The following is an 18,149-nucleotide window of genomic DNA, read 5'->3' as shown; positions in this document are numbered from 1 at the left end:
CACGAAGTCGTGCTGTTTTCAGTGTTCCATAACAATATGGCAATGAGATGGAAACCATCAAAATCCACAAACATGAGAATTTCTAGTCTTGATACCAAAGCATAAAATAAGTGGCATTTAAAAATATCTGATGGTTTTTTCTTCTGCAGTCAGACATTACAGATTCCAATGATGTTAATGGTTTATAATATGTGCAATAAAATGAAGGGAAAGAATTGGTGTTTCTAAAAATCAAAGGAAAGAGCTTAACTACGGAGCATCCAGTACTCACCATGTTCAGGAAAAAGGAACGTGTAATGGCAAAAAACAAACAGCATTCTGCTGACAGAGGCAGAGAGCTGGCTTACCCTTTGAACACCTGTTGCTGTCCTCGGCCCAGCCCGGCTAGTGTAGCATCTTTAAGTATGGTCTTCAGGCCCTTATCCACAGACACCTGGGCAATGCCAGCTCCCATCAGCCCTGCACCAAGAATGGCTAGGTGCCTAGAAGGAAAGCATGAATGACTTTTGGTAGACTAATCATTTCAGTAGAAGGGGGAGATCGCCTAAGTTATTCAATAAACCAATGAAAGTGGGCACAACAATAAGGTATTTGAAATAATTTTTATCTATAAAAATCTGTATTTATAAATAGATTTTATCTATAAAAACCTATTTAAAGATTTTATCTATAAGTAAGGTATTTTAAATAATTTTTAATCTATAAAAAATTTAAATAATTTTTATTTTTAAAAATTGATTTTCAAATTTATTTATTTAATTTTTTAAGAGAGAGCATGTGAGGACTCAAAGAGTGTGGGGGTGGGAGAATCTCAAGCAGGCTCCATGCCTAGCTCAGAGCCCAACACCCGGCTGGATCCCAGGACCCTGAGGTCATAACCTGAGCTGAGACCAAGAGTTTGATGCTTAACTGACTGAGCCACCCAGACGCCCCCTTTAGAGAGAGAGTGAACAGGGCAGAGGGAGAGAGAGTTTCAAAGTTAAATACAAAAATCCATTAGGTCTAAAAGAACTGGCCTACACAAGAAGACAGAATTATATATATATATATATTTCTTTTCTTTTTTTTTTTAAAGATTTTATTTATCTGAGAGAGAGAGAGAACGAGAGAGAGCACATGAGAGGGGGGAGGGTCAGAGGGAGAAGCAGACTCCCTGCCGAGCAGGGAGCCCGATGCGGGACTCGATCCAGGGACTCCAGGATCATGACCTGAGCCGAAGGCAGTTGCTTAACCAACTGAGCCACCCAGGCGCCCAAGACAGAATTATATTAATCTTCAATCATGCCTCGAGATCACTGAAAACAAAACAACCTGGTTTATGTTGAAGTCAACATGAGTATTTCTGGTTTCCAAACAAAAGCCAATTTGCAGTGACATGCCCAAAGACTAATCTCTCTTATCTGTTAGTGATTTTACCATTTTCCTATAAGCTTTCATTTCTCCTGAATTTGTGCCATTATTATTCCTTACTTGGATTAGATCAAAATTCTCCTGGAAGAGAGGAAGCTGAGCAGGAAGCCCAATGTGGGGCTCGATCCCAGGACCCTGGGACCATGACCTGAGCCAAAGGCAGACGCTTAACGACTGAGCCACTCAGGCGCCCCAGGGGAGAATTTTCTTAAACTTAAGTATTCTGATTCTCATTTTCTTATTTCTTCTTATATGAGACTCATGTGGATGTTGCCTGTCTTTTTTATGTATTTGGTATAACAACACCCTCCCCAAATGGCATTATATGCTAGCTGCATATGACAGGAAGAAGTATATGCAGACAGGAGTAGGAGTCTGGAGTGGCTCATTAGGTTTTGTCATTTAAGAGGGCTCTCTTCAGCTGCAAAGTGTAGTCTCTTTAATTGATGGCATTTTTTGGTAGGTGGAGGGATGGGGGTAAAGGAGTAGGGTGGGAAGGAGGTAGAAGTTGGTGTGTGTTTTACAGTTTTGTAATTTTGCAGGACTCAATATTTTTCTCTCTTGCTTCCTTTTCTTTCCTGTTATTATAAAGTTTGCCTCTTACGGAATTAGAAGTTAGCAGCGTATCTGCCTTCTATTTATGCCATGCGTGGGGAATGGGTGGCTTTGTTGTCCTTGCTCATGTCTAATTTTTGTAGAATGTATGCAGAGATGCTGACTTAGATGGCCATCTTATTCTACTACAGCGTGGAAGTGATTAACCTCACCCACCGAATGCAAGATACTGTCCACACTGGGCCGAGCAAGCACCACGGATGGGTACTGATCGCCCCTTACCACCATGTGTGCTGGAGAAGCGGTGACAGTCGTAGTTCATAGTCTATTTGGAAATCAGCCCTCTGGGCTAGCATCGTATCTGTCTCACCCAAATTTCTTACCTGTTTTACTTCTATTTTGGATTGTAATCTCATTAAAGGTGAAGGGGATGGAGAAGGTAGTAACCTTAGCTGCTCTGAAAGCCCTCACAGTAATTCAGATAGAGCACTGTGTCTCAACCTTGGCATTACTGACATTCTGGATTTGATTACTGTAATTCTTAGGCCTGTCCCATGTACTGTAGGATGTTTAGCAGCATCCCTAACCTCTGCTCACTAGATGCCAGAAGAACCTGTGACAACCAAAAATGTTTCCAGACATTATCAAATGATCCCGGGGGGCTGGGATGGGGCGGGGAGAGACAGGGCCCAGGCTGAGAACCACTGAGCTAGAAGGTGAATTTAGGGGCATTATGAAACTTAAAATGCTGACAGCTTTTGGGCAGCATAGCATTGAAAGGCTTGTTGAAAAGAACAGACAGGCAAGTGGAATCTCAAGTGTTCAGGCTGTAAGCTAGAAGGACAAGCCTTCAACAGTCAGAATAAGACTATTTTTTGGGGGGCGCCTGGGTGGCTCAGTTGGTTAAGCGACTGCCTTCAGCTCAGGTCATGATCCTGGAGTCCCGGGATCGAGTCCCGCATCGGGCTCCCTGCTCGGCGGGGAGTCTGCTTCTCCCTCTGACCCTCCCCCCTCTCATGCTCTCTCAAATAAATAAATAAAATCTTAAAAAAAAAAAAAAAGACTTTATTTTTTTGAGGAGGAAGAAGTGTGAGTTCCCAGAGATGGTATCTTAAGTCATAGGGAGACACAAGATCATTAAACAGTGCATAGTATGTGTGTTTGGTTTGGGAATAGGGGACGTAAGCCAGATTTCTAGGGGACATCAACAGCAAGACAAGAAAGCCTCTGTAGGAGCCATTAGAGAGGTCTGGAGAAAACAGCAGAGGCAGAACTTTGAAAGCCAAAACGTTCTTAGTAGAAAAAGGGATCTAATGTGCTCAGGGCAGAAGAGGAGTAGGTAAGACGGAAGGTATGAATTTAGCTCTGTAATGAAACCTACAAGGGCTCCCTAGGTGGAGTTTAACTTACTTCACTTCCTTCTGTGGAGCTCCAAATTTATTCTTCTTACACAGGACCTGCCCATGATAAAGTCCCATCAAGGCCTTCGATTCTTTGGTCATTGCAAGCTCTCCAAATTTCTGAAAAATAAAGGAGAAGAAGAAAGGGTAGCACTTCGGAGTCTCAGGGATGGGGGTTCCTTCAGTCGGGTTTCCCTGCAGAGACACGGAGCCCCGGGCGTTCCTCGCCCGCAGTGCTTTCCCACTACCGCTTTCAAAGGGTCTGGATACATCTGAGCTCTCGGATTCTCCCCACCAGCGGTGGCGGCGACTCACCTTTTCCATGGAACTAGAGTGCCAGGGCTACAGTCCTCTCAATCAACCCTCTCATTTTGAAGACTGGGAAGAAGAGGCCTGGAGAAATTAAGTCACCACACCACCTCAAGTGGCAGAAATGGAACTCGCACCCTGGGGGTAGGACTCCCAACTCTGGTTCACTTTCGCTAAAGCAGGCTGCCTGCACCACACCTGCCGCTTTGAAAAGTACCCTAATGCTTACAGAGAGCAAGTCTCAGGTTAGTGGTTAAGAACCTGAGATTTAGAGTCTGGGTTTGACAGAACGGGGTTTGAATCCTGGCTCGGCCATTTACCAGTTGTCAAGTCTTTCTTCATCCTTAAAATGGGAAAAACCATGCTTATTTTACAGTTTTGCTGGAATTAGATGAGAACGCTAGTCAGCTATCATCATCATCATCATCACTACTGCTAGAATTTACTGGTATGGTTACATGGTTACAAATAGCATTTCAAAGGAGGAATCCTCCTAATAAAGTTGCTTTCATGTCCTAATCGAACATGAAACAATGTTCTACTAATCTTGATAAGTGGATTCTATTCAGTAAACCAGTGATTTTCCAACCATGGGTAGGGATCCATCAGTCACCCTGAGTTCAGTGGGTTGTGATAAGTAGGACAGATAGGAAATACCGAGTACAACATACACAGTGAGGACAATAATTGATTTGTGAAACTTGTGCTTCAAATACATATGTACACGTGTAGCTGGATAGGAGGTCAAAGACTAAAGCAGAGTGCACTTCAATAAGCAACCCAGTACAAGAAATGTTTTTTTCTGGAACTTGTCCTGAACTCTTGAGATACCTCTTGTCTTATTATCAACAAGCAGTCATTCTTCACTGATTGCTTAAAATTTAAAAACAACCCAAACCGCTTAAATCCGCAATACTACCAACTGGTTGGAAAAGTGGGAAGAGGTGAGGCTGGTTCATACGCCCCTCTGTGTCCTATTAGTGGCTATACAACATTTCCTTCCATTCTCTAATTCACCAAAGAGAGGCTGGCCTTCAAAGTCTTATTGCTGGGCTCTAACGAGTAAGAAACCTATTTTTCTATCAGTGTATTCATTTTATCACAACAAAACCAGCCCAACTCCAGAACATAAACATCCCAGTGATTCATTTATTTATTTATTTATTTATTTGAGACAGAGAGAATGAGCGACAGAGAGCATGAGAGGGAGGAGGGTCAGAGGGAGAAGCAGACTCCCTGCCGAGCAGGGAGCCCGATGCGGGACTCGATCCCGGGACTCCAGGATCATGACCTGAGCCAAAGGCAGTCGCTTAACCAACTGAGCCACCCAGGCGCCCCCCAGTGATTCATTTTGAAAGGATTAGAACTCTGGCCCTGCTCTCCCTAGTTAAACCCTCATTACTGAGAGCAAGTTCAAATAGCTGGGACCACTAAGGTGTTCTTAACATCACTCACTGAGATTAACCCTAAGAAATGATAATCACTAGAAGGAAAACATTTTGGGTAGGCTTTGGGTATTTTTTTTTTTAGCTTTACAAAGAATTTTAGATCTTGATTTTCTTGAATCTAATAATAATAAATTGAAAGGAAAGAACTTTACCTTAGATTCAGAGAGATAGCCAGCATCATTCCCTTGCTCAATTCCAGTCTTTACCACCTAAAAAAACACATAAAGCACTTGTTCATTGTTGCAAGGGACTGGTGAGAGGTGGACTAACACTGAATAAAACTGCTAGTTCGTCAGTCTTTAAAGAGTAAGTCAAAAGTCTGGAAGTGGAATAAGAAAGATGAGAGGACTGAGTGGCTGCTTAAGACTGACTTCATTCTGCATCGCCAAGGCCATTGCTAAAGCTAGCATAAAATGGAAGGAAATGAAAGGGAGTGGGAAAAGAAGAGAGGGGTTCCAACTCTTACCTCCTTATACCTCTAGACCACTATCCCGTCAAAGAGAGTGGCCACTGGTGCTGCCCAAGTCCAAGAAAAAGTTTTCCCCATCCCTCTTAATTACCTTCCCTCCTGCTGAAATGGCTCTTCCAGCTTCTCTCCTGCTCTCCTAACGCAGGCACATCCCTAGAGCTCCACCCTCAGCCCCTTTCTCCCTCCTCCCATTCTTCCTCAGGCCCATCATCTACTCTGTCATGTTACTCATGAACTCTACAAATTCACTTATCATCCGAGGGAAGTCCTAGCCTAAGTACAATGGCAAGTATAAAAGACGAAGTGACCCTGTACTCAGTCACCATAATTTATGGGAATGACAAAAATGATTAAAACACACACGCACAAACAAATCTACATTCTTGCTGTTTGTCTAAAATCCTGTTGCTTGAATTTCCTGAAACATCTAAACTCAGCACTTCTAAAACTCAGCTCATAATCTCTTCCCTTTGGCAAGTCTCTTACTACCTTCACCTTTTTACTATCCTATCTCGGGGTCTTACTCAAACATCAAGTCTGAATTACCAAAATAGCTTCCGACTTCAAGTATCTACTTTGTGTCTCCTCTAAACCATCCTCTATGATCTATACAGAACAAAGGTCAAATTTCCAAATTCATTATTGTCAGTCTTCTAAACTCTAGGCTCACTCTGCCTTTTTGCACACATTTCACCGTCCTACAAAATCTGATCTCATTAAATGTTCCTTGAAGAGTCTCATGCTTTCCAGCTTCTGCAGCTTTGCTCAAAATGCCCACCCTATCTGGTACTACTCTCTCTTCATCTATTCTCTACCCACTTTCCAGGGCTAAGGTCAAATTCTATGAGGTTCTTCCTAATTTCTCTGGCTTACAGTGACTGTTCCCTCCCCTATGCATTTAGCAATCATTCTCTGTCCCAATTATCTGGCTAGTGGTCCCATGCTGGAGTCTAATGCCCTTCATGCTAGTTACCTGTCTCACTACAGATACATGTCTAATCTCCCCAGCCCACACTGGGAGATGGGTGAGGGAAGGGAATCAAATGTCCTATTTTATGCATTTTGGTGTCTTTTCCTCAAAATATATTTGTTGGCTGATTTATTCTCCATATTCGAAGTCTTAGATTATATGCTCTCTTGATCTTAGCCTTTCCAGGCTGAAGAGTTTCTAAGTTTTAAAGTCTACCTTTAGACAGAAGTTCTTAATCCTGTGATCATTTTATTTATCCTCCTTGATCTTTTTCAGAACTTCTCCATATCATTACACCTTTTTTATAATTCTGGCAATGGGGAAGTCATTGAGACATTTTAGGTACTGACAATGGTTTCAACTAAGGCCATCAATTTTGTTTCAACTACCTCTTAATTAATGCCCAATATTTTACTGGCCTGTTATACTGATATAACACAGCTTTTTTCCTGGTTTGTACCTGGTAGTTTTAAACTCATTATGCCCAGCACTCATTATTCCCCAAATATCATTTTATAAGCCCTCATAGCTTGCTTTATTTTTAGTGAGTACTGTAACAACAGAATTAAGAACCTTAGTACCAGCAGATATGGTTCAGAAAGGCAATAAAGAATACTGCTCTACACAAAGAGAGGAAACATGAGAAATGTGGGAATATGGGGTGAAGACTCACATCAATTATTTTCAGAGGTGCAGGATAAAGGCCTTTGGTCTGTTTTCGTACTTTTTCTTCCACCTTTTTGTAAATCTGTTGCCTGACAAATGGAATACTCATGGCATATGACATCAATTCTGTAAAAGAAAACGCTTTTAGGTACTTACTGGAAAAAGCCTAGCTTCCCTTGTTAGTTTGTTCTGTAAACTCCATAAAAATGCAATAACTGTAGCTATCTGAAAGAACTTTTCCTTACTATGATACACAAAATCCAAATTGCAACCTAAGCACTTCTATACACATGGTTTAATGAGTTGATAAATGCTAAAGCTGGGGGGTGGGTGCTTAGGTGTCTACTACACTATTATACTATTCTACTTTTGTATTAATGCTTCAAATTTTCCAAAATAATAAGTTAAAAAAAAAAATGGCTGTAACCAACCAGTGTAAGGGTTAGGACTTGATCCTAGAGCAGAGTTGTTGTACTCCTTAAGGATGATTCTATGCTTAAGAGCAAATCATGCACTTACCTCTTTCCCATTTCTTATTTTACAGCAAATAAAATTAAGCACTCTGGAGAGAACCTTTGCTTTTGTTCTTTAATAATGACACTCACTTTCTACTAATCCCTTGTCTCTCTTTATAGAGATTTTCTTATCAGATAGTCCTTTGGCAAAAGTGACTGCAACTTCTTCTAAGTATTCAATTGTCCGCTCCTCTGGAGGTTTTAATCCTGGTCCTGTAAAAATGAACACAACAGACTGGAGTGTACATCACTTTCAGCACAGCTTTCCAGGTTCGACTAGAGACTGGCAGCTAGCAAGTCATGAACTATGGACTCAAAGAAGAGAAGTGACACTGAGCAAAGGTGCAACAATGTGCTCTAGAGAGAAAACAAGGTCTTAAATCCTGTTAGTCTGGCTTCTATTTCTGAGTAGGATATAGAAGGTCTCATGAGACCTGTATTCTTGTGGCAAAACTGTGGACAAAAATGAATAATTTGTAAAATCACACATTTGTAAAGCTATGAGAGAGTGGTGGAAGCAATGAGGACCATATGAACTAAGATTCCAGGGAGGGAAGAGCCTGTCTCAGGTGAACTGATGATTGCTGGATATTTTCTTTTCTGAGGGTATGTATTGCTTTTGGGCATGGGCTGAAGATTAGAATACTTGGCCCAAGCAGAAGGATGCTCCTGGGGGCAAGTGAAATGATCAGTTTTGGAGGTCACATACAATAGATGAGAAGCTAGAAGAAACCAAATGCAAAGCTAGTCTTTCCCATGGAACATTCATGGAATTCTAAGGTGGTATAAGGGGTTGGAAGGTCTGGGTCGAAAAGCTAGAGGGCAATCTCTCACAGTGTCATGATGTTTAGCACATAAAGTACTTCTATAGAGAAAGGAACATGCCAAAAATATGCAACTCATTTTCTACTTAAGGCATCTGCTCTATACTGAACTTCCTTGAGACAAGAAACTAAAGAGCGAGGTTCCAAAAATCCAAAAGCTATTTTTACAGGGTTGTGAAAACAGACATTTATCAGGCTCTCAATCAAAAGCCTGGAGGAGGTGGTGGCTGGGGTTGAAAAGGCAATCTTGTGCAGTCTTGTGGTATGTAGGAAACAATATCCCGATAGTGGGAGGAGGCTGAAACAAATAGGTAAACCACTCTCTCCCTTAAGACATGTGCCCTACCGTGAAAGTATGTGAAAGAGGATGAGAAAGAACTGAGCTCCAAATTTCTGAATGGTAAAAGTGCATAGAGCCCACAAAAGTCACAATGAGCCTGTAGGGAGACCAATGCCACTGGAACTTGTGAAGTAGAATGCTGAAGGGTAGTCACTGCACAAATGGAGAGCTCCAGAAGATCTACAGAGGGCCCCTTGAAACCCCCTTGAAACTGTTCCACACGCCTGAGATGAAACTACCCAAGGCTTCTTTTCATAAAGGCATGAAAAGAAGCAAGAAAAAAATGGCCTAAAGACAAGAGGCAAATTGACTGATAGAAACAGATGCAGAAATGAAGACAGAATTAGCAGACACAATGTTAAAAAGGCTATTGTAAATTCATGCCATATGTTCAAGGTAGAGGAAAACAGAAACTTAAGAAAGAGAAATTGAATACATAAAAGTGCATCAAATGTTACTTCTAGATATGAAAAAAATCAACACCTGAAATGAAAAATACACAGGATTGGATTAATAGTAGATTATACACCAAAGAAGAAAAGACCAGGAAACTTAAATACGTGGCAATAGAAAATATACCAACTGAAAAAGAAAAATTGCTTCATTTTGGGACAATATCAAGTAATCTAACATATGTGAAGTTGGAGCCCCAGAAAAGGGGTCGGGGAGATGGGAAAATATTGGAAGAAATGGCCAAAAAGTTGCCAATTTTTATATAAACTACAAGTCCACTATCCAAGAAACTCAATGAATCCTATGCCCAATGAACATTAAAAAACAACAGCACCCACAACAAACCAAGGCATGTCATAAAAAGATGACTAAGACCAGTAATAAAGGGAAGATCTGAGAGCAGCTGGGGAGGTGGGGGGTGAGGGGAAGACACATTACACACAGAAGAACAAAGATAAAATGAGAACAGACTTTCTATCAGAAATTATGCAAGCCACAACATAATGTAGACATCTATAAAGTACCACAAGAAAGATACTAGAAACCTGGAATTCTATAGCCATCAAGAGTATCTCTGAAAAATGAAATGGAAATAAAGACTTTGTGAAACAAACCAAAAGGTGAGAGATTAATTGCCACCAGATCTATGCTACAGAATACGTCAATGAAGTTCTTCAGGTTGGAGGAAAATAAACCAGATGGGAACTTGGAGCTATACAAAATGGCAAATATGTGGGTAAACATAAAAGACTTTCTCATTTTTAATCTCTTTAAAGATAACCGTTTAAAACAAAAATGGCAATATGCTGAGGAATGTAGACTATATTTAGAAATAAAATGTTTAACAGCAATAGCACAATGAATGGGGATAAATAAAAGTACAGTTGACTCTTAAAAAACACAGGGGTTAGAGATGCTGATGCCCATTTGCAGTAGAAAATCTGTGTATAACTTTTGATTACCCCAAAACTTTACTAATAGCCTACTACTGACCAATAACATAGTTGATTAGCACATATTTGTATATGTATTATACACTATATTCTTACAATAAAATAAGCTAAGGAAAAAAAACATTACTAAGCAAATGAGGAGGAGCGCCTGGGTGGCTCAGTCAGTTAAACGCCTGCCTTTGGCTCAGGTCATGATCCCAGGGTCCTGGGATCGAGCCCCCCACTGGCTGGGCTCCCTCCTCAGCAGAGAGCCTGTTATGCCTTCTCCCTCTGTCCCTTGTCCTGCTTGTACTCTATCTCTCAAATAAGTAAATAAATAAAATCTTTAAAAAAAATAAGGAAAATACATTTACAGTAGCATGTAAGTGAACCCGCACAGTTCAAACCTATGTCGTGCAAGGGTCAACTGTATACTCTTTTAAGGTTCTTACCCTACGTGTAAAATGATACATCATTTCCAGATAGATCATATGTTAAAGATGTACACTATAAACCTTACAGCAACCTCTAAAAGGGTAAAGCAAAGTAAAATGTTTTTATTTTTTTTTTATTTATTTGACAGAGAAAAAGCAACCATAAGCAGGGGGAGTGGCACGCAGAGGGAGAGGGAGAAGCAGGCTCCCTGCCGAGCATGGAGCTTGATGCGAGACTCGATCCCAGAATCCTGGGATCATGATCTGAGCCAAAGGCAGACCCTTAACGACTGAGCCACCCAGGTGTCCCAGGGTAAAGCGAAGTAAAAGCCCAATAGTGAGAGTAAGAAATGACTAATCCAAAGGAAAAGAGGAAGAAAAAAGGCACAAAGAACAGAGAGGACAAACAGAAAACAAGGAGCGTTAAATAAAATTGAAATGCTAGAACTGTGTTGGTATGCAGTAGAGGAAGTTAATGAAAGTTTAAGGAAGTTTCAATGTTAACATGTATTTATCATGTTGGATCTGCTCAGCCGATCTGGAAGGGTTAGAGGACGTATCTTTCACCATGACTGTAAGAAATCAATTTGGGAGAAGAGGTCTGGCATCCTTGAAGGGCTCTGGTCATTGCTCTTCTCTGTAGGTCAGAAATTACAGTGGGAACCGCTACCACCAACTGGGATCCCTAAATATGATGGGGGTAATGGGATCCTAGGGCAGCCAAGGCCAAGTAGCAACATTTTACTGCCAAAGGCAAACTGAGTATGATTATCACAATAGCCAGGGGAACCAAAGTAGTAATCAGAATAGTCTGACTTACAGAGACCTATAGCACTGGCTAGTTGATCATGGTGTCCCTAGAAAAGAAACAGATGGGTAAGCCTACTATATTCTCACTTGATCTGTATAAGTGAAGAATGCTAGAGTCATGCCCCTCAATCAATTCCCAGAAATGAGCCAGTTTACAGACCCAGAACCTCTTGCATTAAGGGGAGGCTGCATCTCCATAAGGGGATTATACTGTTCATCTTTCTCCCAGCCTTCCCCAAAGGGACCCTATAAAAAATCATTAACCTTGGGAAAAGGGAAATAGAGTAATCAGACTTTTGGGAGGATTACTGGACACTTGGCTCTGAACTGACACTAATTCCAGGAGACCCAAAATATCTCTGTGGTCCACCAGTCAGAGTTGGGGTTTCTAAGGTCAAGTAATCCATGGAGTTTTAGTTCAGTTCTATCGCACAATGAGCCTACTGGTTCCCTGAACCCATCCTGTGGTTATTTCCAGAATGCATAGTTGGAATACACATACTCAGCAAATAGCAATATCCCCTTATTAGCTCCTTGACCTGTGGAGGGAGGGCTATTAAAATGGGAAAGGCCAAATGTAAGCCATCAGAACTGCCTCTACTCAGAAGCACAGTAAACCAAAAGTAATACTGCGTTCCCGGAGGGTTGCAGAGGTTAGTGCCACCATCAGGGATTTGAAAGACAGTGATTCCCACTCATTCAACTTGCCTATTTTGGTTTGTGCATAAAACAGATGGATCTTGGTAGAACAACAGTGGACTTAAACTTAATCAGGTAGTAAGTGCAATTTCTGTTGCTGTTCCAGATATGGTTTCATTGCTTGAACAAATTAACGTATCTTCTTTTTCCCGTTCTGCACGTACTGATCTAGAAAAAGCTTTTTTCCTCAACAGCTCTTGGTAAGGACTACCTGAAACAGTTTGCTTTCAGCTGCCAATGTAACCTCAGAGGAGTACCAACTCTCCAGCCATGTCATAATTTAGTCCACAGGGACCTTGATTGTCTTTCCTTTCCAAAAGATACCATGCTGGTTTGTTACATTGATGATATTACTCTGGATGAATCTGGTGAACAGGAAGTACCAACTACCCTAGACATATGCATTTTAGTGAAATTTCTAAGGGTCCAGTGGTGTGGGGCATGTTGACATCCCTTCCAAGATGAAGGGTAAGTTGTTGCATCTGGCCCCTCCTGCCACAGAAAAATAGGCCCAACACATAGTGGGCCTCTTTGCATTTTAGAGGCAACATTTCATTTCGGTGTGCTACTCTAGCCCCTTTACTGAGTAACTCAAAGGCTGCTGGTTTTGAGTGGGGTCCAGGAAGAAAAGCTATCTGGACCTTATGCTCAGATCTGATGGTGCATGAAGTGTCAGTGGTAGACAGAGATGTTGTCTGCAGTCCTTGAGAGGACCCTATAGGCAAATCATAGTACAGACACTTAGAAATTTGGAACAAAGCCCTACCATTCTCTGTGAATAATTACTCTCCTACTGAGAAACAGCTTTTGGCTTGCTAGTGGGCCTTGGTAGGGACTCAAAGTTTAATTAACCATGGGCCATCAGATTACCATGTGACCTGAGCTGCCCATCATGAAAGGGAGGTTGTCTGGCCCACTAAACCATGAAGTTCACTGTAACAGCACTCCACTCCATGACCAAGTGGAATTGGTATATGTGAGAAAGGGCTTGAGCAGACCTTAAAGGCACAAGTTATATGAGAAACTTTACTTAGAGAAACAAACTTTCCTTACTCCTCCTTCTCTGTCCCAGTTTGCCCCTATTGCCTCATGGGGAGTTCCTTATGACCAGATGATTGGGGAAGAGAAAACTCAGGCCTGGTCTGTAGATAGTTCTGCAGGATATGCAGGAAACATCTGAAAGCTCCAAAATCCCTTTCCAGCACTATTAATCATGATTACCAAAGGGGTGCTGGGCCGCTACTACATAATGGGAGTAAGGAAGAGTATGTCTTGAATACAACAGATCTCTTAGGGGGTCCCCTTAGTGCTACTAGGGCCTGTAATTAGTTAAAGGAAAACTACAACAACTCAAGTCACACAAGACTGCTAGTGGCCCAGATCTTCTAGGAATGAAGGTCACCCCACTAAGCAAAGAACCATGACCAGCTGAGGTACTTCCTGAGGGCAAAAGAAACATGGAATGGGAAATAGAAATAGGTATGGCTATGGCCACATGACTGTTTGTAGAAATTGAGGTGCCCAGCCCCTGGCCAAAAACCTATGTGTGATTTTTCCGGCCCAACCACAGGCAGTTAGAAAGGCTTTTACCCAGCAGGCCTCACAGGGAAAGCTGTCCTTCCCACAGTAGACTTGGCGCACAGCCAATGCATTACAGACCTTAACAGGAGCTGCAGTCAATAACTCAGGTATCCCTTGCTAGCTATGCTCTTACACATATATGCATTCTTACCCCAAGTGCCTCATCCCTGTCTTTTTGGGACCTCCCACCAAGGTCTAATTCAGGTGCCTCTGATGAGGCCTCCTTATTGGGGGAAGAAAGAGAAACCTTAAAGACACTTCTACTCTGACTCAGTACTTTTCCACTCCTAGCTTTTACCATTTTAAACAGTGAAATCACAACCAAAACGCACAAAAAATGAGAAGAATATGGCACTAAATAGACCATGAAAAGGGTATTTGTTGGCTATATGAGAGCTGAAATAAGAAGGCAGAATGTTGCCTTGTTTGACCTCAGCTGGAACACGTGCACTGAGAGATGTGAATTTTTCACCACTCTGTACATGAATATTAATGACTGCAAAAGCATCATACGTATTATTTTTGGGGTCACGACAAAGTTTAGTGAGTAGGTGAATTCGCAGATAAGGAGCTTGCAAATAAGGATCAACTGTACTCTGATCACAACATTAAACTGGAAATCAGTAACAAAGATTTTGAAACATTTGCAAGTATTTATAAATTAAATAACACACTCCTAAATTACACATGGGTCAAAGAAGAAATCATGGGGAATCTGAAAATATTCTGACCTTCATGGAAGTGAAAACATAGTATTAAAATATGCACATAAAGCAGTGGTAAGAGAGAAATTGACAGCTTTAAATGCTATGTTAGGAAAAAAAACCTTAAAATCAATATCTAAGCTTCTACCTTGAGAAACTAGAAAAAGAACAAATTGAACCCAAAAGCAAGCAGAAATAATGAATAACTGAAATCAATAAACAGCAAACAAACAAACAATAGAGGAAAATCAATGAAACTAAAAGCTGGTTCTTTTTTTTTTTTTAAAGATTTATTTATTTATTTACTTGACAGAGAGCGAGCGAGAGCAGGAACATAAGCAGGGGGAGTGGGAGAGGGAGAAGCAGGCTTCCTGCCGAGCAGGAAGCCTGATGCGGGGCTCAATCCCAGGACCCTGGGACCATGACCTGAGCCGAAGGCAGACGCCTGACGACTGAGCCACCCAGGTGCCCCTAAAAGCTGGTTCTTGACAAATTTCTAGCCAGACTCATCAGGGACAAAATAAAAAAGACACAAATTATCAATATCAGGAATGAAAGAGTATAAATGATATATATCTTTACAGAGTATAAAGATATTGAAAGAATACTAATGAAATTGTATTATGAACAACTTTATTGTAACAAATTTAGCAAGTTAAATAAAATGGACAAAATCTTTGAGAAACAAACTACTATAAGCTTGCTCAAAAAAAAATGGAGAACCTGAATAGCCCTATATCTATGAAGGAGATTGAATTCATATATAAAAACCTTCCCAACAAAGAAAAGTCCATATATGACTTCACTGGTGAATTCTATCAAGTATTTCAAGAAGAAATAATACCAATTCTATACACAATCTTCCAGAAAATAGAAAAAAAAACAAAACAAAAAACAAAAAACCTTTACAATTCATTTCATGAAGCCAGCATTATTCTGATACCAACACCAAGCAAAGATATCACAAGATAATTATCCCTGAGACCATTATCTCTCATGACCAGACATAAAGTTCCTTTACAAAATTTTAGCTGATCCAGTCAATTTATACAAAGGATAATACATTATGACCAAGTGGAGTTTATTCCAGGAATGCAAGTCTGGTTCAACAGACAAAACCCAATGTAACTGATACTACTAATAGACTAAAAAAGACAAAAATCATACAATCACTTCATTAGATGCAGAAAGAACATTTGACAAAATTCAACATCTATTTTCAGCAAACTATAGATAAAAAGAAATGTCTGCAATCTGATAAGGGCATATATAAAAAAGCTACAGCTAACACCATACACCCTACAGCATCAGAGTAAATGCCCTTCCCCTAAGATGGGGAACAAGTTAACAACATGTGCTTTCACCACCTCTATCCAATATTGTATTAAAGATCTTAGGGGCGCCTGGGTGGCTGAGATGGTTAAGCGTCTGCCTTCAGCTCAGGTCATAATCTCCAGGTCCTGGGATCGAACCCCACGTCGGGCTCCCTGCTCAGCAAGGAGTCTGCTTCTCCCTCTTCCTCTCCCCACTGCTCCTACTCTCTCTCTGTGTATCTCTGTCTCGAATAAATAAAAAATTCCAAAAATAAAATTAAAAAAAATAAAGATCTTAGCCATTGCAGTAAGTCAAGAAAAAAAATAAATGCCAACGAGATGGGAAAGGAAAAAGCCAAAATGTCTTATTTATAAACATTACTATTTATATAAAAACTCCTTAGAAACCTATAGAAAAAGTTACTAGAATAAATTTAGCAAAGCCATAGAATACGAGGTCTACGTACAAAAATCAATGTGTGTGTGTGTATACGTATATATATGGTTAATAATGAGAAATTAAAGTTAAAAAGGCATTATGTCCCAAAAGTATGGAGTAAAAGGTATAAATTTAACAAATTGTGCGCAAGATATATTCAAAGAAAAGTATAAAACACTGCAGAGAGAAATTAAAGATGACCTAAATAAACAGTTATACCCTATCATGATGAAAAGACTCAATGTTAAATACAGCAATTCTCCCGAAATTGATACATTGATTCAGTGCAATTCCAATCAGAATCCTAGCATGTATTTTTGTAGTTATGGATGAGATGATTATAAAATTTATATGTAAATGCAAATAAACCAGTATAGGCAAAATAAATTTTGAAAGAGAACCAAAATAAAAGGGGCCATACTACCTGATTTCAAGATTTACTAAAACACAATAATCAAGACAGTATGACATTGGCTTAAGTAAAGATATATGAATACCTGGAGATAGGAAATCCAGATATAGACTCAAACATACGGAGTCAACTGATTTTTGACCAAGGTGTCAAGGTAGTTCAATGGGGAAAGAAGAGGCTTTTCAACAAACTGTACTAGGACATTGGATATTCATTTGCAAAAAAACCCAAAAAAACCCAAAACAAAACAAAAAAACAAAACTCCATCTACCTCATACCACGTACAAAAGTTAACTTGAAATGGATCACAGACAAAAATGGAAGAGCTAAACCACAAAACTTCCAGAAGAAAATATAGGAGAAAAATCTTTGCAGTCTTGTTAAGATTTCTTAGATACAACAACAGCATGACCCATAAAAGAAGATCCTGATACAATGGACTTCATCAAAATTAAGAATTTCTGCATTTAGATAATGAAAAGACAAGCCACAGACAGGAAGAAAATATTTGCAAATCACAAATCTCACAAAGGACTTGTATTCTGATATAAAGAACTCTGAAAACTCAGTAAGAAAAACTCAAACAAAATGGGCAAAACATCTGAACAGACACTTTACCAGAAGATATAAAGAAGGCAAATCAACACATGAAAGAAACTTAGTATCTCTGGTCATTAGGGAAATATAAATTAAAACCACAATGAGATATTACTACACTTCTATTAGAAGGTCTAAAATTAAAAAGACTGACCATGCAAAGCAGCTGGTAACTAGAACCCTCATACACTGCTGGTAGGAATGCAAAATGGTGTAACCACTTTGAGAAAACAGTTTGACAGTTTCTTAAAAACTACACACAAATCTATCATATGATCCAGCCAATGTACTCTTTGGTTATTTGTCTAAGAGAAATGAAATCTATGTCCACATAAAGACTTGTGGATGAATGTTCATAGCAGCTTTATTCTGAACGGCCCCAAACTGGAAACAACTCAAATTTCCATCATTTGGTGAATGGATAAACAAATTATGGTGTATCTATACGATGGAAAAACACTCAGGATTAAGAAGGGACAAATTGTTAATATATGCAACAACATGGATGAATCTCAAAATCATTATGCTAAATCAAAGAAAACACAAAAAGCTATATACTAAAAATGTTCTATTATATGATTGTGGTGATGCTTACATAGCTACATAGATTTGTCAAAACTCAAAATGTACATTAAAAATTGGTAAATTTGTTATCACATAATTAACATCTCAATAATGTTGATTTTTAAGAAATGCAAGAGGGTGATGAACACATAATCTGGAATTTGTGATGAACACAAATCTATTTCCTTGGGTGAGGGGAGGCAAAGAAGTTGTATGGAGGGAAGCAGCACATCAGTAGATGTCAACTATTGTTAACATTCTCAGGTTGTTTCATACATGTTCATTGTATTATTAGACATAAAAAA

The 18,149-nt window shown here is 39.9% G+C and overlaps 1 protein-coding gene across 1 annotated transcript in view; it reads right to left on the bottom strand.

Moving 5' to 3' along the window:
- HADHA (hydroxyacyl-CoA dehydrogenase trifunctional multienzyme complex subunit alpha) overlaps positions 1-18,149 on the bottom strand; it is a 46,856-nt gene that overhangs the window by 10,659 nt on the left and 18,048 nt on the right. The window contains exons 7-13 of the mRNA XM_081797091.1: positions 15,291-15,324; positions 12,343-12,402; positions 7,833-7,957; positions 7,235-7,353; positions 5,275-5,331; positions 3,376-3,485; positions 348-482 (exon numbers count right to left, since the gene is read on the bottom strand). Of these exons, the coding sequence (XP_081653217.1) occupies positions 348-482; positions 3,376-3,485; positions 5,275-5,331; positions 7,235-7,353; positions 7,833-7,957; positions 12,343-12,402; positions 15,291-15,324 (640 nt within the window). The remainder of the gene's footprint in view (positions 1-347; positions 483-3,375; positions 3,486-5,274; positions 5,332-7,234; positions 7,354-7,832; positions 7,958-12,342; positions 12,403-15,290; positions 15,325-18,149) is intronic.

The sequence above is a fragment of the Leptonychotes weddellii genome, chromosome 10 (genome assembly GCF_054177405.1).
Source record: "Leptonychotes weddellii isolate Sample4059 chromosome 10, ASM5417740v2, whole genome shotgun sequence".
Taxonomy (NCBI): domain Eukaryota; kingdom Metazoa; phylum Chordata; class Mammalia; order Carnivora; family Phocidae; genus Leptonychotes; species Leptonychotes weddellii.
This window is presented reverse-complemented; position numbering and strand designations above follow the sequence as displayed.